The sequence below is a fragment of the Oryctolagus cuniculus genome, chromosome 5 (assembly GCF_964237555.1).
Source record: "Oryctolagus cuniculus chromosome 5, mOryCun1.1, whole genome shotgun sequence".
Taxonomy (NCBI): domain Eukaryota; kingdom Metazoa; phylum Chordata; class Mammalia; order Lagomorpha; family Leporidae; genus Oryctolagus; species Oryctolagus cuniculus.
Genome location: NC_091436.1, coordinates 165067016 through 165084128, shown reverse-complemented (window position 1 = coordinate 165084128; position 17113 = coordinate 165067016). Strand labels below are relative to the sequence as shown.

General features: G+C 46.1%; 1 protein-coding gene across 17 annotated transcripts in view; it reads left to right on the top strand.

The window, feature by feature from the left end:
- FARS2 (phenylalanyl-tRNA synthetase 2, mitochondrial) overlaps positions 1-17113 on the top strand; it is a 496231-nt gene that overhangs the window by 92264 nt on the left and 386854 nt on the right. For 16 of the 17 annotated variants that reach the window (XM_070074462.1, XM_051855889.2, XM_051855890.2 and 13 more), the window contains one exon: positions 10357-10993. The exons of the other annotated variant lie outside the window; for it this stretch is intronic. In XM_070074462.1, the coding sequence (XP_069930563.1) occupies positions 10379-10993 (615 nt within the window). In that variant the 5' untranslated portion in view covers positions 10357-10378. The remainder of the gene's footprint in view (positions 1-10356; positions 10994-17113) is intronic. 17 annotated transcript variants of the gene reach the window in all.

The following is a 17113-nucleotide window of genomic DNA, read 5'->3' as shown; positions in this document are numbered from 1 at the left end:
CAACAGCAGGAGCTGCACTGATCTGAAGCCGGAGCTTGGAGCTTCTTCTAGGTCTCCCACGTGTGTGCAGGGGCCCAAAGATTGGGCCAGCTTCCACTGTTTTCCCAGGCCATAGCAGATAGTTGGATTGGAAGTGGAGTAGCCAGGCCTCAAACTGACACCCATCTGGGATGTCTGCACCCTTGTGGGAGACCTAGAGTAGGTTCCTGGCTCCTGGCTTCAGATCAGTTCAGCTCCGGCTGGTGCGGCCACCTGGGAATGAACCAGCGGATAGAAGACTCTCGCTCTGTCCTTCTCTCTCTGTGTAACTCTGACCTTCAAATAATAAATAAATCTTTCACAAAAAGATGATTGGGTAATGAAAATCCTGATAGCATTTATATGCCATGAGTGAAGTGTGTACAGGAAATAGGGAGATGGAAAAAGTGGCTGGCCCAATTCTCCCTGAGGTGGGTGCAGGACCTGAGGAAAAAACATGTCTGGAATTATGAATTATATCACTGGGAAGATGTGTTCTGATTAGAAGAGAAATCTAAAAAGATCTTACCAAGTTCTCATTGAGAGCAGCGAGACAGGCCTGTCAAGGAAGGTGCTAGAAATAGCACGGGTGAGCTGGAAGCAGAGGAGACTCAGAGGACCTGGGTGTCCATCCTGATTGTCCATCTTAGGACTTTGCTTATTTAGTGGACTTGACTGTGCACAGTTACCGTCTGTCTCTCATAGTGTAGTGAGGGTGACATGAAGAAGCAGAGTGAAGGAGGATTCTGGAATGAGGATGATGCCACTCAGAGGAAGGGAGCTGCCTCAGGCTGTGAGCCTCCACTTAGTACTTGTGGACAGAAGACCGGCAGAGCGTTTGTTTTCGGTAATTTATTCTTTGCTCCATAATCGGCTAGAGCCCAGGATTTTTTATACAATGACTTTATTTAGAGAATCTTAGATAAAATCAATTTATTTAGATTATTTAGGAGAAAATTTTTAACTGGAGGCTATTTCTTCTCTGTAACAGTAATATTTATAATTGCTTTAAATAGTTTTTAATATGCAGTTTAGTCAGTTTATTTAAAACAAATTTTAATTTTACTTGCCATAATCATTCTGCTTCCTAAATTATTGCAGGTTGAAAACTTCATTCTTTTTATTAGCCCTATAGTTTTAGTTTTAAAACTATTGTACATGTATATTAGTAAGATTATTATGAAGTTATTTTTAAGAATTTTATTTATTTAAAAGTGAGAAAGCTCCTGTTCACTGGTTCATCCCCTGAATGTCTGCAGCGGCCAGGGCTGAAGCCAGGAGCTGAGAACTCAATCGAGGTCTCCCACATTGTTGTCTGGAACCCAGTTAATTGAGCCACATTAATTTTACCTATTTAAGGCTGGCGCCACGCCTCACTAGGCTAATCCTCCGCCTGCGGCGCCAGCACCCCAGGTTCTAGTCCCAGTTGGGGCGCCGGTTCTGTCCTGGCTGCTCCTCTTCCAGTCCAGCTCTCTGCTGTGGCCAGGGAGTGCAGTGGAGGATGGCCCAAGTGCTTGGGCCCTGCACCCCATGGGAGACCAGGAGGAAGCACCTGGCTCCTGGCTTCAGATCAGCGCAGCTCCGGCCGTGGCGGCCATTTTGGGGGTGAACCAATGGAAGGAAGAAATTTCTCTCTGTCTGTCTCTCACTGTCTAACTCTGCCTGTCAAAAAACTTTTCTTTTTTTAACTATTTATAGGTATAGTGTGCTTTTTCAATATGTGCATGTGTAATGCTTGGATCAAGAGAATGAGTGTACCCACCAACCTGGCTATCTATTGTTTCTTTTGGTTGGCAACCTTGAAAATTCTCTAACCAGCATTTCTGATGTTGGATTTCCATTCGTTTCTAAGTTGAGACACTAAAGAACATGAGGGATGATTTTGGTGTTTTTGTGTCACAGAGTTTTGAGATTTTTATATGCGTGGACCTTGACATATTTAGGAAGGCATTCATCACAAAGAAAATTGGTAGCATGAACTTAGTTTTAATAGATGATTCTTTTTAAAAATGAAAAATAGTGAAAGAGTGGGAATCACTGCGGTTCCAAACACAATGATAGCTTTAGACACTTGTTAATAAATCTTCAAATTAATTCTGCAAGCTCTTTGGTCTGCAGCCATTCCCTCAAGCTTTCGTTTAATTATGGATTTTAACCTTTTGACTTACAGTTGCAAGGCTGATTTCTCTTGGAACTGAACACTGTGATTTGTGTTTAAAAACAGCCTTTAAAAAGTTGTATTTTTTCATTTGTTTTTGTGTTCATCACAAGGTACTTTTCTCATGGGTACGCTTCCATTCCTGAATAATTAAGGAGTTTCCTGTGTGAGAGAACACCTTCAATACACCATTTGTTAGCAAAGAGTGGTACTGCTAGTCATTGCTCAGCTCAATTATAATGATGAGAAGACGTCTCTTCTGAATGGTGTGGTGGCATTGTATATTCAGATCGGAATTGTGTTTAGAATTGCTTGTCCTGTTACTCCCCTGTAACACACACACACTTAGTTTTTGACAAAAGATTTTATCAACACAAAAGGTGACTACCACAGGAGAATACTGAGGTACCAAGGGAGTTCTCAGGTTTCTGATCCCTATGATGCCCTGGCGCTGTCTCTCACAGGGCTTGCCCTCTGTGCGACTGCCAAGTTCATGCATAATTGTCTTGACAAATGGCATACTCATTAATGTTGTAATGGGTCTTTGCCAACCTTTGGAAGCCATGTGCCCCAGGCAGCAAAGTCCAGTGCCAGTTTCTTGCTGATGGCTATAAACTGTGCTATAAATATGTTGCTGAGACCAATGATGGATAAATAATCATTTGAATCAAAAATTACTAACATTTATTCATGAAATCCAAGAGCATTTATGAACGGTACTCGGCTGCTGGTGTTTGAAGCTGCAGACCGTCTTGTGGTGGAGCTGCAGCTTCCTGCCTCAGGCACTCTCACTCACGTGCTCCAGAATCGACCAGAAGGCATCCTGATGAATCATTGTAGAAAATAGTTTGTACACTTCACGATCTTCAAGGCTGTTGACGTGTGCGAGGTAGAAGCAAGGTCCTTGTTTGAATGTGTGATCATCCCTAGGAATTAGATTCTGTGAAAAATGGTGATTGAGTCTAAATGGATCAAGTCCGGGAAAGAGTGCAAGGACGCTTTCAATACAGCTGGTAGAACTGTGTGTTAGTGTGTTCTCCAGACGTTGTTTCGCGTTCCTGCAAGTTAATGATTTCAAAACACACTGTCCATTTGACCCTGCATTGTTTGAATGGTACCACTGTGTGATTTGCTTTTTCTTGAAAATTGTATGAGCACTGCAGTGTGAGAGTCATTTATCATTTTTCATTCATTTATTCATGAATCAAGCACTTCCTCTGAGTAATACTTAAGTACCTGACCATCTGGTAGAAACTATAACTGATAATAATTGAGTAGTTCCTGCCCTGAAAAGGATATTTACTGGTGGAGAGACACACATGTCCTCCTGTAATTCCTACCTGGGTTATTTGGCTTGGAAGGGGTGAATATTTCTGTTGTAAACAGCCAGGCGATTATTTATATTGATTTCAACCATGGCGGCGTGAGGTAACCTCCCCTGGTGCCCAGTTAGTTCCAGCAGAATCTGTTCTTCTGCACTAGCAAGCTGACCTCTTTGTGTTGTTCTCTGTGCATTAGACAAAGTCCCTCCCAGAACAATCCCTACCCCAAGTTGTTCTTAATGTAGCTGTCTAGATGGCAGTTTGTTCACTTGTCCCTGGTGATTGACCTCGTCTGCATGTGGCTATTGCGTTCTTTATAGCCTCCTCTTAGAAAAAGAGCCCTAGCCAGGGTCACGAGGACCAGGAGCCCAGCTTATACACTGTAAACTCTCAAGTCTTTTGTTCTATTGAACCAGAATTCTTTTGTGTTCTTGGATTGCCTGACTTCTTTGGTTTAAGTAGTGTAAGCAGTCTGTACCCTAATCATGTCAGTTTCTCTAAATGTGCCTTGGGTAGTGAGTGGCATGGATTCTTTTGAATTAAGAACATGCTGCTTCTACATACATGATTTATTTATTTCTCCTTTTATTAAATTATATTTTTTTTCTGATCAGTGTTACCTGTCAAATGGATGAGCTCACTTTTATTGAGCTTAATTATTGTTTTGCCACAAAATTAAAATTCAAATACTACCATTTTTTTAAAAGATGATTAGTTTGACCTGCAAAACAACAGAGAGAGTAGGAAAGGAGAGAGGGAGAGGGAAAGTTGCAATTACAGATAGATAGATCGATCGATTGATAGAGAGAGAGAGAGAAATGAATATGATTCTTCCATCTGGTGGGTTGTTCCCTAAATGACTACAACGGCTTACAACAGCTAGGTCTAGGCCAGGCTAAGGTCAGGAGCCAAGAGCTCCATCCACGTCTCCCACATGGGTGGCAGGGTCCCAAGTACTTGGTCCATGTTCTGTCTTTGAAAGCACATTAGCATGAAGCTGGAGCAGAAGGGGAGTTACTTCTGGGACGGAATCTGGCACTGCAGTATGGCAAGCTAGCATTGCAAGCAGAAGCTGTATCCACTGCCCCACAACACTGGCCCTGTAAGACTATTTACAATCCTATATTGACGTACCAGGATTAAAGAAAATGCTGCTTAGGTAGAGTCACCAAATCCTGGGCTTATCCCCCATTGTACAGAGGCTTAGAAGTGAAAGGTCGTGTGGGAAAGTGTCCAAGAGGAGGTAGTAAGGTAGTTTCAGATGGGGCCGGAAGAGACTAGTGAGGGCTTTGCAGCAGAGAAGTGGTACTCGTGTGTATTCTTAGAAGGGCCCCTTGAGTGAGGTTTGGAATGAAGGTTAGGGTTGAAAAGTTTTGATAAGTGACCAGACTGGGGGCCATCTGATATGAAATAGTTGAATTTGGAACAATGGAAGCCTGGGCCCACAATCCCCTGTTTGCAATTCCAAAATCTGTAAGAATTCTAAAAACTGCAAGGTTTTTGTTTGTTTTCATAAATGTGATTGTCTATACATTGGGCTGTGAATTTCATCTGAACTGAGTTGATTTGCTAATTATTTTAAGATGCACACTGGTCATATTGATGTCTGCTATTTCCTGACGTTTTGTTGGCTTTCTCGCTATGTGTGAGAGAGACTGAATTAGATTGTATGAAAATGATAAGAAGAGTGAGAGACAGCTTGTGGGGAAGAGTCAAAAGAAGGAGTGGAAGGATCTATTGTTAGCAGTAACACAGAAAGTAGAATTATCGTAAAACTGATCGTGGGATGTCCTTCAGCTGTCTTATATAGGGAAACCTCTATTGCATACCTCAGAAAGAGACAAATGGTGGAATTGTTTTTTCAATGACAATGATAACCAGGTTTTACTGAAATATAGGAAAACATTGCATAGCTAAAAACAAAGGTGCTGATTGTGCATTAATAGGAAGGCTTGGATAGTGAAGAATTGAAAATGTGCCAGTGACTGTTTTATTGGTTATGAAGAAAACTTATATACCATAAACAATGGAATGTGAAACATAACAGATTTCTCAGGGATTAGCTGCAGAAATTTAAGAAGCTTTGGGGTATAAAATATCTGGAAGTGCACGTTGAAAAAGCTTTGCTCATCAGAAGCTAGCTGGAAATCTTATTGATGAATTTGCTATGAACACATTCATGGAAAACCTTAGTCTTGAATAAATTTGCAGTGGTGATGAAATACTGTATATTGTTAACCACGTTTCTAGAAAATATTGATGCTGACTGTTGAAAAAGCAGCAACTACCTTTAAGGATGCTAACTGTAGGGTTATTGGATGTGCTATTGTTTGGAGATTAAATAGAGGATGGGGACAAAACCCACTTTATGAGAGTGGGTCTGTACCAAACATCTATTTGGTATAGAATCAGGTATTGTCAATTTCCTAGAAAATCCAGATGTCTTGGAAAAATAGCGCTGAATGATTAGCATTAGGCTTATGACAGTTGATTCATAGCAAGGGAAAGAAAATTGGAATGGCAAAGAAATATTTCATATGCCAAGTATCTCGCCTACATTGTCGTCAAACATAATTGCCTATCTGGTCACTGAACACAATTAAATTACTTTGAACAGAGTTATTTATACTGATGGTCTCTTGTTATAAATGGGTTTAATACAATCCATTAATATGTCTGGAACTCAACAAATATTTTAAAATAACTTTTATGTCAGTTTTGTTAAATTCGAAAATTTAAAGTGTAATAGATGTCCATTTACACAATTTAGAAATGTATAAAATAGAAAATAAGTATTAGAGATAATTACTCTTATATCTTTCCACAACTTCCATAGTTCTCCCTCTGTTTATATCCACTTGTAAACACATGCCTACTACGCCAACAGGTAGATAGATTTATGTAGTTCATGTCATACAAACAACTTTATATCCTGCCTATCATTTTACAGGTACATAGTTATATCATTAAACTTCTTGCAACTGTGAAATTTAATGACTGCATACTGTTTTACCCTATGGTTCTTTAATTTGCTTCATTATTCCCTTGGGGGACATTTATGCTCATGTTGTTTATAATTTTTTGTTATAAATTATACTATTATGAAAGTCCTCTGTGTTTAACTTCTGTCTTCAGTCATATTATTTTCTCTCGCTAAACTCCCAGAAGGGTAATTGTCTTGTCAAAGGGCATGAAAAGTTTTAAGTCTCTTGATAACGTGGAATTGCTTTCCAGAAAGGTTACACCAATAACACTCTCTCCAGCAAATGCCTGCGTGTAACCATTCTCTTTGTTTGCATATTAGTCAGCAGGAACAATGAAAGACTCTTGACTTGTGTTTATGAGTAAAACTTAATGGAAGCCAACCATTATCCTACCATTATTTAGTAACATGTGTCTCTACGTGTTGGTTGAATTCCACTTCATGTTTTTCCTGTAAGAAACTGTGTAAGTACTGCATCTGGAGGTAATAGATGTATTTGATCATTTTGTGTGATTGTGACTGTGTTGCTAGCCATTGGCCCTTTTTGGTAAGCTGATTGTGTTTTCGAGAAACTATTAGTTCCGTGGAGTTCACACACGATTTAGTTATTCCTGTACAGACAAGAGTGAAGGAGGTTAAAAAGGACTGTTGAAACCTTTATCAAGCTCATCCTGACAACAAACATTTATTCAGTGTTTTGCCAGTTCCAGTTACCGTGCTAGATGTGTAGTGGCCCAAACAGAAGACAACCTAGGAATCTGAGTGCACTCCACCATCAGGTGACGGGTGCCTCAGTATCTTCTGAAATGTTATTTCTTAAAGCAGCCTTGTAGAGAAGTGGTCCTGACCACCGTGTCCCCCGTAGGACACCCCAGGCAGCGCCTCTACACTTAAGTACCTGATGTCCGAAGCTCTTCTGTCTGTGGCCACTGACAAGCACACTGAAAGTCGTCAGATGAACCAAAATATACTGATTTGGATTCTCAGTGCATTTAGTCCTTTCCTCTAGAACTTCAGCTTTTCTCTTACACACTGGACAAGCAGTTCAGTGCCACGTGACGAGGATCTAGTTCAATCCCTTCACCGTGAGACGGGGACCGTTTTCCCACTTTACAGATGAGGGCCAAAGAGGTCCATTAATGTGTCCAAGGATAACACATGGTGCCTGAGGCCGCATTAGGCTCAGATCCACAGCAGTGTCTCTGCACGCCTGGCCCAGTCCCCACCATGCTGGCTCCCTGCTCTTCTCACAGGGGCCTCAGGGGTCTCTCTTCTCCATTTGTGCTTCTGCTGTTCATGGCTCTGTCATCTACCTACGTCTGTGACCAGGAACATTTTATTGGTAGTATGGAAGAATTTTCACTGGGTTGGACTAAAATGGACTCAGAAGATTTTTTTCCGTGACGGACCACTAAGCATGTTAGGCTTTGTTGGCAGTATAATCTCTGTGGTGTCTACTTAATCCTGCCACTGTAGCAAAAACCAGAAATGCAGACAAATGTGCATTGCTGTGTTCCAACAAACTTTATTTCTAAACACGAACTTGCTACACTAGCCCCTTAGGTTTTGAGTCAAATATTTCTTTCATTTTTGCTATCCAATCTAACATTTTATTGATTTTATTTATTTATGTGTTCCTTCATGAATATGAGACTCCTTGGTGTGTAGTGTGGATTACTCAGATACAATAGAAGTTAAAGGAGGTGATTGGAGAGTTGTGGTTTGTGTCTTGTAGTCGGGTCTTTGATGAGAAGTACTTAGCTAGTCCGTGTTCTGAATTTTGGTGTTTACGATGGGTTTGGGCCAGTGAGGCTGACAACCTTTGATGCCTGGTGAACATTGGGACGGGACCTTGAGGGGGCAAGCACACTGTGACAGTGGTCCAGAGTCCTCACTGCCATCTGTGCATTCCTGCCCTTGGGTGTACCACTCGCTCAGCTAGCCCTAGGTCTGTGTCCCCTGTGAAATCTGTGACCTCGTGGTCAGTGCTCTGTCTTGTGGCTGCCTGGTGCCCTTTCTCCAATGAGTTCCGGCTTGTGTCTGGCTTATTCTGATTGTATAGTAGCAGTTTCCCTTTCCACAACACAAAGATGTAATTGATGGGATGCTAACCTTGGTGTGGAGTTTCAGTGATGTGACCAGCTGGGAGAATAAGAAAGATTTAAATTTGTACAACTAGTTTCAGCTGTCCACTGGTATAGTCTGTCACTTTGTGTAAATACTTCTGTTATTTTTCCATTTTAATTCTTTAAAATGTTGGCAATAACCACCACCTAAAGTGGTATATTTTATGCAGATCATTAAAAACAAAAACGGTTGTTGATGTCACTTTAAGATCCAGTGAAATCATTCAGAAGTTTGCTGCATCAGAGGTGGGCAGAACTTTGTATTCACCAGGACGAAAGCCCGAGACAGGGATTTCTGGGTCTGCGTGTTGTCCTTTACTCAGGTCCTGGTCATAGTTGGTCCTTCCAAGGTTTTTGGTTCTAGGATATCTAGATGCTATCGGGGCCGGCGCCACGGCTCACTAGGCTAATCCTCCGCCACGGCTCACTAGGCTAATCCTCCGCCTTGTGGCGCCAGCACACCGGGTTCTAGTCCCGGTCGGGGCGCCGGATTCTGTCCTGGTTGCTCCTCTTCCAGGCCAGCTCTCTGCTGTGGCCAGGGAGTGCAGTGGAGGATGGCCCAAGTGCTTGGGCCCTGCACCCCATGGGAGACCAGGATAAGTATCTGGCTCCCGCCATCGGATCAGCGCGGTGCGCCAGCCACGGCGGCCATTGGAGGGTGAACCAGTGGCAAAGGAAGACCTTTCTCTCGGTCTCTCTCTCTCACTGTCCACTCTGCCTGTCAAAAAAAAAAAAAAAATAAAATAAGAAAATAGATGCTATCGCATTTAAAGTCTTGTCCCAGCTGTGCAGTTTGGAATATGATAATGTGCTAAAGATAATTTTCTACAAAGCCAAGAATGTAAGTGACGGGAGGGACATCTAGAGGTTAGGGATCTGTAAGTGACGTTTAAGACCTCGTGTGGTAGGAGCTGGCATTGTGGTGTAGTGGGTCATGCTGCCACCTCTGATGCAGGCATCCCGTATGGGTGTCGCTTCAAGTCCCGGCTGCTCCCCTTCCTATCCAGCTCCCTCCCTCCCTGCTGATGGCCTGAGAAAAGCAGTAGAGGATGGCCCAAGTGCTTAGGCCCCTGTCCTTGTGTGGGAGACCTGGGTAAAGCGTCTGGCTCCTGGCTTCTGCCTGGGGCAGCCCCCAGATGTTGCAGCCATCTAGGGAGTAAACCAGCAATGGAAGATCTCTCTCTGTCTCCCCTTCTCTCCGTAACGCTTTCAAAAATAAATAAATAAACCTTAAAAAAAGAAAAAAAAGACTTGGTGTAGTAAACCTTAAGCCTCTGCCTTAGTCTGTTTTTGTTGCTGTAACAGAATACTGCAAGCATGGGCAATTTATGAAGGAAATAAATGTGTTTCTCAGGGTCGTGGGGGCTGGGGGTCCAAGGTCAAGTTCCGGCCTTCCTTTGGTGTCATCCTGTGCTGGAAGACAGAGAGGATGGGGTCTGAGATAATCCATTAACGTGAGCCCCCTCCCACAGGAGCAAACCTGCTCCCCAAGTCATGGCAGAAGTCACGTCTCCAAGGTCAAGCGCTTAGTGGTGTCATGATGACAATTAAATTTCAACATGAGTCTTGGCAGACATGTTCAAAGCGGAGCAGGCCCTGTCAGCAGTTGCTTAATTGGATCTTCCAGCTGTGCTGAGGCGGTGGTGCTGGGGAGCCTGTGTGTCAGGACAGGGAGGGGCTGGTGGCAGGCAGGGAGGACTCGCTTGATTGGCAGAGACTTGACTTGTGCTCCACGTGTGCCCTTTCCAGAACCTGAGAAGCAGTTTCTGCAATGGCTTGCCCAGTTTTCGGGAGAGTTGCACGCGCACGTGCCTATGTGGTGAGAAAGGCCAGTCACTTCTGCAGTGTCCCTCAGCATCGGGCCTGGGGTTCAAGGCCTGCGACATCGGGATTTGCTGCCCAAGGAACGCGAGGCTCCAGCGTGGTCGAGCTGCTTGGGAAATCCTACCCTCAGGATGACCACAGCAACCTCACCCGGAAGGTCCTCTCCAAGGTGGGCAGGAACCTACACAACCAGCTGCATCACCCTCTGTGGCTGATCAAGGAGAGGGTGAAGGAACACCTGTACCAGCAGTACGTGGGGCGCTCTGGGTCCCCGCTGTTCTCCGTCCATGACAACCTGTCCCCCGTGGTCACTACCTGGCAGAACTTTGACAGCCTGCTCATCCCAGCCGACCACCCCAGCAGGAAGAAGGGGGACAACTACTACCTGAACCGGACTCACATGCTGCGAGCACACACGTCGGCACACCAGTGGGACCTGCTGCACGCGGGCCTGGACGCCTTCGTGGTGGTGGGTGACGTGTACCGGCGCGACCAGATCGATGCGCAGCACTACCCGGTTTTCCACCAGCTGGAGGCCGTCCGGCTCTTCTCCAAGCACGAGGTGAGTGTGCACACCTCTCTCGCTGTTGCAGGCCAGCAGGGCCAGTTTGTGCTGAGGTCCCTGAAGGTTATCTCAGGAAACCAGGACAGCGGTCCCTGGTCCCCTTTGCATTAGCGACCCAGCTCTCGCTCTCTCTTTCTCTCTCTCTTTTTTTTTTTTTTTTTTTTTGACAGGCAGAGTTAGACAGTGAGAGAGACAGAGAGAAAGGTCTTCCTTCTGTTGGTTCACCCCCCAAATGGCCGCTGCGGCTGGTGCACTGCGCCGATCCGAAACCAGGAGCCAGGTGCTTCCTCCTGGAAGGGGGCCAAGCGCTTGGGCCATCTTCCACTGCCCTCCCGGGCCACAGCAGAGAGCTGGACTGGAAGAGGAGCAACCAGGACAGAATCCGGCGCCCCAACCGGGACTAGAACCTGGGGTGCCGGGGCTGCAGGTGGAGGATTAGCCTAGTGAGCTGCGGCGCTGGCTGACTCAGCTCTCTCTAATGCCAGCCTTTGTGCAGGCCCCACTACCCTGGTTTTGGACTGATTTGCTGTGCTGGTAATTGCAGAAATCCGTAAGCCTTCGTCTTCGCTGTCTTTCCCTGTCCATGCCATCCATGCCCAGCGACCGTTCTCTGCTTCACTGTTTCCGTCTGTATAGTCACTGGCTCGGTTTCACCCTTGGTCTGACCCTGAAGCCTGTACTCAGGTCCTTCCACTTGTCGGTTGGTAGAAGTTAGCTGTGTTTCAATGTGTTAGAGGCGCATGCATTTCTTACAGACTCGAGGGTGTGAGCAGTGTATGTCTTGGGCTGTAAACTTTGTTCTTGTCCCAGTACACTCTCTCTGTACCTGTCCTGCATCGCACGGTGGCATGGAATGTCGCAGTCGTTGCTCTTCCTCAAGTATGTGTTTGGCTGCATTGAACCGTGGATCGGGAAGACAGATTCTGGACATTCTCGAAGTAACTAATTCTTCACATCTGTTATCATAACACGTTGGGTGTGTAATTTTCCCCATCAAATTATGCAAATTCCTAAAAGCTTAAGTTCACTTGCTGTATCACTTGTCCTTCATTCGTGTGTCTTAAAAAGTGTCTGTTTTCTTATTTGGTTGGAGGCAGAGCTCCCATCCGCCAGTTCGCTCCCCAGATGCCTCAGTAACCTGGCTGGACCGAGTGGGGAATGAGGTCAGGTCTCCCATGGGGTGGCAGGGACCCAACCCTTTGAGCCAGCTGGCAAGAGACTGCAGCCGGAGCTGGAGCCAGTTATCCTACCGTGCAGTCTGATACGTGATGGAGGCTTCTCAGCCGCTAGGCCAAATGCCTGCTCCTTGTTTTCAGACAGCCTCCATTCTGGTGTAAGGAGCTAATGGAATCGCACTCGGCACTGAAAGCCTTTCACTTTACTTCTGTAGCATCGCTCCTTCCAGACATGTGCCTTGGAACAGGGGAATTACTGTCATCCCAAAGTGCAGTCCTTCAGGCACAAGATAAATGGGCAGTGGAAGGAGTGTGGGGTCCTGAGACTAATAAATAACTTATTGTTTTGTGTGTTAAATGCTTTGGTTTTAGGTAGCAGGAGACAACTGAACGGGTCTGTCCTCTCCTTCTGTTTGCCTCAGGATGTGCTGTTATCCTGTGAATCTGGTAATGCAGCAGTAGGTTAGCCTTACACAAAAGGCCATCAAGGCTGCGTCTCAGGGGAGCTGAGAACTGCAGGAACAGTAGCTATTAATAAGGACACCACATATTAGGGAAATAAAGGGAAATGAACAACGATGGCTCAAAGTCTGGGAATATGAGCACGCGGTAGAATGCCACTTACCTTAATGTGCAGGAACAAAGCTGTGATGCCAGCAGTGTGATTCCAGGGCACAGCCCTGGACAGGGGCCCAGCCCAGCCTCGCTCGTTAAAGAAATGCTAAAGGCAAAGCGTGCAGATGAGCTAGCCCGCGCGCCCTGGAGGGGCAGTGACCAGTGCAAGACCAGGGCAGCATTTCATGGAGGGGAAATGCAGGCTGCCGAAGGAGGTGGAGAACTAGAAGTGGGTGGGGAAACCGGCCCTTGTCTTGTTTCCTGTGCTTTGGGCCCATCTCGTTCAGCAAGTACCATGCATGGCCCATCTGACGATGTTGCTCTGAGTTTTGGCGTAACAGTTTAAGAATTTCTGCACATACACACACACATATGAATCCGATCTCCTTACAGTTTGATAAGGCGCTTCTGTATTCATTAGCGTAAACATTGTGAGTTAGGTTATTTCCACTTCAACACGAGACAGTCTGAAGGCTGGAAGGGTTTAGTGACTTGGCCTAGGTCGCGGCCAAGCCAGAGCTAAAACTGAAAGTCAGGTTTTCTGAGAACTGCCCATTCTACTTATTCTAATGATTCCATGGAAGTGCTGTGTAGTGGGACCTGCCTGTGACACAAGGGAGCCTTTGTTCCAGAAAGTACGTGGTGGGAGGGGCTGGGAGACAGAGTGGTCTCTGAATCTCTGCTCTCTATTAAAGTATTAGTACTAAGGCTGACCTGATATTCACTCTCAATATGTTTTAAAAGATTTATTTATTTATTGGAAAGTCAGAGTTACACAGAGAGAGAAGGAGAGTCAGACAGGTCTTCCATTCTCTGATTCACTCCCCCACTGCCTGCAACAGCCGGAGCTGTGCCGATCGAAGCCGGGAGCCAAACGCTCCCCCTAGGTCTCCCATGTGGGTGCAGGCGCCCAAGCACTTTGGACATCTTCTGCTTTCCCAAGCACATTAGTGAGGAGCTGGATCAGAAGTAGAGCAGCCGGAACGCAAACCGGCGACCATAGGGGATGCCGGCACTGCAGGTGGCAGCTTTACCCGCTATGCCACAGCACCGGCCCTGGTGATAGTATTTTAAAGCTAAGCTAGTATCTGGCAAAATGAAACATTGCTAACCTTATCTTCATCCCTAGTATTTTTTGCAGTGTTAATCAGTGTTTGAAAGAAAAAAACTTTAAGTCTTTAAGTCTTTTTTTTTTTTTTTTTAAAGATTTATTTATTTGAAAGTCAGAGTTATATAGAGAGAGGAGAGGCAGAGAGAGAGAAAGAGGTCTTCCATCCGATGGTTCACTCCCCAATTTGCCGCAACGGCCAGAGCTGTGCTGATCCGAAGCCAGGAGCCAGGAGCCTCTTCCGGATCTCCCACATGGGTGCAGGGGCCCAAGGACTTGAGCCATCTTCTGCTGCTCTCCCAGGTGATAGCAGAGAGCTGGATTGGAAGTGGAGCAGCCGGGTTTCAAACTGGTGCCCATATGGGATGCTGGCACTTCAGGCCAGGGCATTAACCTGCTGCGCCACAGGGCCGGCCCCAAAACTTTAAGTCTTAAGAAATGAAGACATAGTTATGGGGAGGTTACTAATATTATATAGTTAACATATAATTCATGAATATTCACAGAGAAACAAAAAGAAATGTGTTTCTAGGAGACTTGAGGCAAGGTACTCAGAGAAGTCAACTTTTGAAAGAATTTCAGCACAACCCCCGACTGGTATGGTCCTTCATCAAGACATGTGCGAGTTCACACAGTCCCCCGACCCCAGCCCGCGGTTTGCTGGGTGATGGGCATGGTCACGGGCGCTGCTGCTGCTGGGGGCGTGTGCTCAAGGTGCTCTTCCACAGGCTGGCTCCACCCCTGCGATGCTTCCACCCTGGTGGCGCGAGCAGCCCTTGTTTTGCACAATCCCTTTGGCATCCTTTGTGGTTCATCCTTGTCAGGAAACCAGTCTCATTTATCATCAGAAGATCCCCCTCTTGCTGCCTCTGGTATTCTTCCCCCGTTCCAGATGGTCCGTTGGAGCCCTTCTGCTCTGGGCCTCTTTCCGAGCCTCTCCGCTGTTGCTCTTGCAGTGAGCCCAAGGTAGCGTCTTTATTCCTGCTTTCTGCCCCGAATCGCTCTTCTGTCTCTCCGTGCCTGGCAGGCTTTTATTCCCTACCGTGTGGCTATTGGGTTTGCTTAATAGCCTCCTGTGGAGGGGCTTTGGCGAAGGCATTTTTATTTGGCCTGGATAGATTATAGTCACCATGTTTCCCTAATCTCTTCATTAAAATCGTTTAGGCAGGACCGCCCCAGCAAAGACACACTCAAGTTGAAGCCGCTTTTCTTTTAAAGCATGTTTTTTCTTTGTCCAAATGTTTGTTTAGTTATATCTCTTGATGGTGAAGGGAAAGGCAAGTGGTCCCAGCCAGGAGCCCACAGTCTGTTGGATTTGAGTAATCCCCCATTATGGTCAGACACAGGGGGGTTTTCAGGCCCATTTGAAGAGAGTCCCTGTTTTCTGTGGCACAGAGCGTTTGCTGAGAGTTCTTGCTTATGGCAAGATAGAAACTATTAGCCTCCTGGCTTGGAGTCCGTCTCTGCCCTATTTAAGCATTATTGCCTGTGGTCCTGTTGGGCTTTCAGTGCCTCACTGCGCTCACTGTACCCAACTGGTCAATCAGCTGCCTGAGGACCACTATCTATATTCACTTTTTAAGATTTATTTATTCATTTATTTGAAAGAATCCTAGGGAGGGAGGGAGGCAAGAGAAGCGGGGGAGGAGGAGAAGGAGAGAGAGAGAGAAACACCCACAATAGCCCTGGCTAGGCCAAGTGGAAACCAGGAGCCCGAAACTCCATCTGGTCATTCCATGTGGGTAACAGGAGCCCAGATGTGTGGGCTGCTAATCTGCAGCCTTGAGGGTGCCTTAGCAGGGAGCTGGTCAGAAGCGGAGGAGCTAGGACTGGAACCAGCGCTCTGATAGGAGACGCCGGCGTCCCAGGTAGTGGCTTGACCCATTGAGCCACAGGGCCAACCCCATTCCTGCGCTCTGTCTTCTTTTGGCTTCTGTCTAACGCAGGAACACGCCCAGAGTAGCAGTCAGTACACGTGGTACTCAGATGTCTCCCTCATGGTGGACTCCCGACTCGTGCCCTGCAATACTGGTGAAGAACAGCATCTCGCGTGGCGGTTCCCTTGTCTCCTTTCCTGGCAGGCACCCTGGGAGCTCCTTTCCACGCACCAGCCTTCCACTGTGCTCGGTGTGTCCGAAAGGATGCAGTCACGGGACAGAACACACAGGGTAACTTGATCACGAGAGCGTAATGGTAAGAACTACTAGTTATAACACAGGGTTAGGGTGATTAGGGATTGACTAATAAAAAGTAAAGCTTATAGAATATAGGACTTTCAGACAAGAAAAGTACTTAAAAAAGATATTTGAAAATATAATTAAAGGTTGGGCTTATATTGGGGCAAACATGTTTGAAATCCATGCTTTTTATAAATATGATTTTTCTTTTATCTTTTAAACATCTTATTTATTGGAAAGACAGAGACAGAGATCGTTCTATCCAATTGGTTCATTTTTGAAAGGCTTGTAGTAGTAACAGGGCTGGGCCAGGCTGAGGTGAGGGGTGCAGGACTCAGTCTGGGTCTCCCATGTGGCAGCAGGGAGCCAGGGACTTGAGTCATTCATTTCCAGCTACCTCCAGGGTGCACATTAGAAGGAAGTAGAGTAAGAAGTGGAGACAGGACCCAAACCCAGGCACTCTGATATGGGATGTGGGTGAACTAGGCAGTATCCTAACTCCTTGTGCCAAATGCCTGATCCCATAATAGGCATTTTCTGTGAACTTTTTGAAGACCTCTGTTTAAGGAGCAGCTGCCACTCCCAGGACTGATACTGAGAGCCCAAGGAAGATACCACCACACACACACTGAGTGGTTTGGAAGGGGCACTGGTACCACACTGATGGAACTGCTGCATTTACTGGAAATCTGCCTTCTGGGATGCTGGGAAAGCTGTGTTGGGAGAAGCATTTTCCAGGGATCACTCTGCTGTGGAAATGAACAGGGGGCTACTGGGGGAAGCAGCTGGCCATGCGGGGAGTTGAGCAGCCGCCAGCACTGCAGGGCTGGGTACAAGGAGCATGGGGCACCTAGCAAGGATTCCTTCCTTGGCAGTGTCTCTATGGTGACCTCTGCTGACAGTCTGGCATTTCCAGCTGGCATAGGGAAACTAGCCAGAGGGCCCACCTCAGTTTGCACAGAGCAGGCACTGAGGGATTGATGAGCAGGCACTGAGGGTGGCAGTGCAGCGAGTTGGTTACTGGCACAGTTGGCTTGCTTGC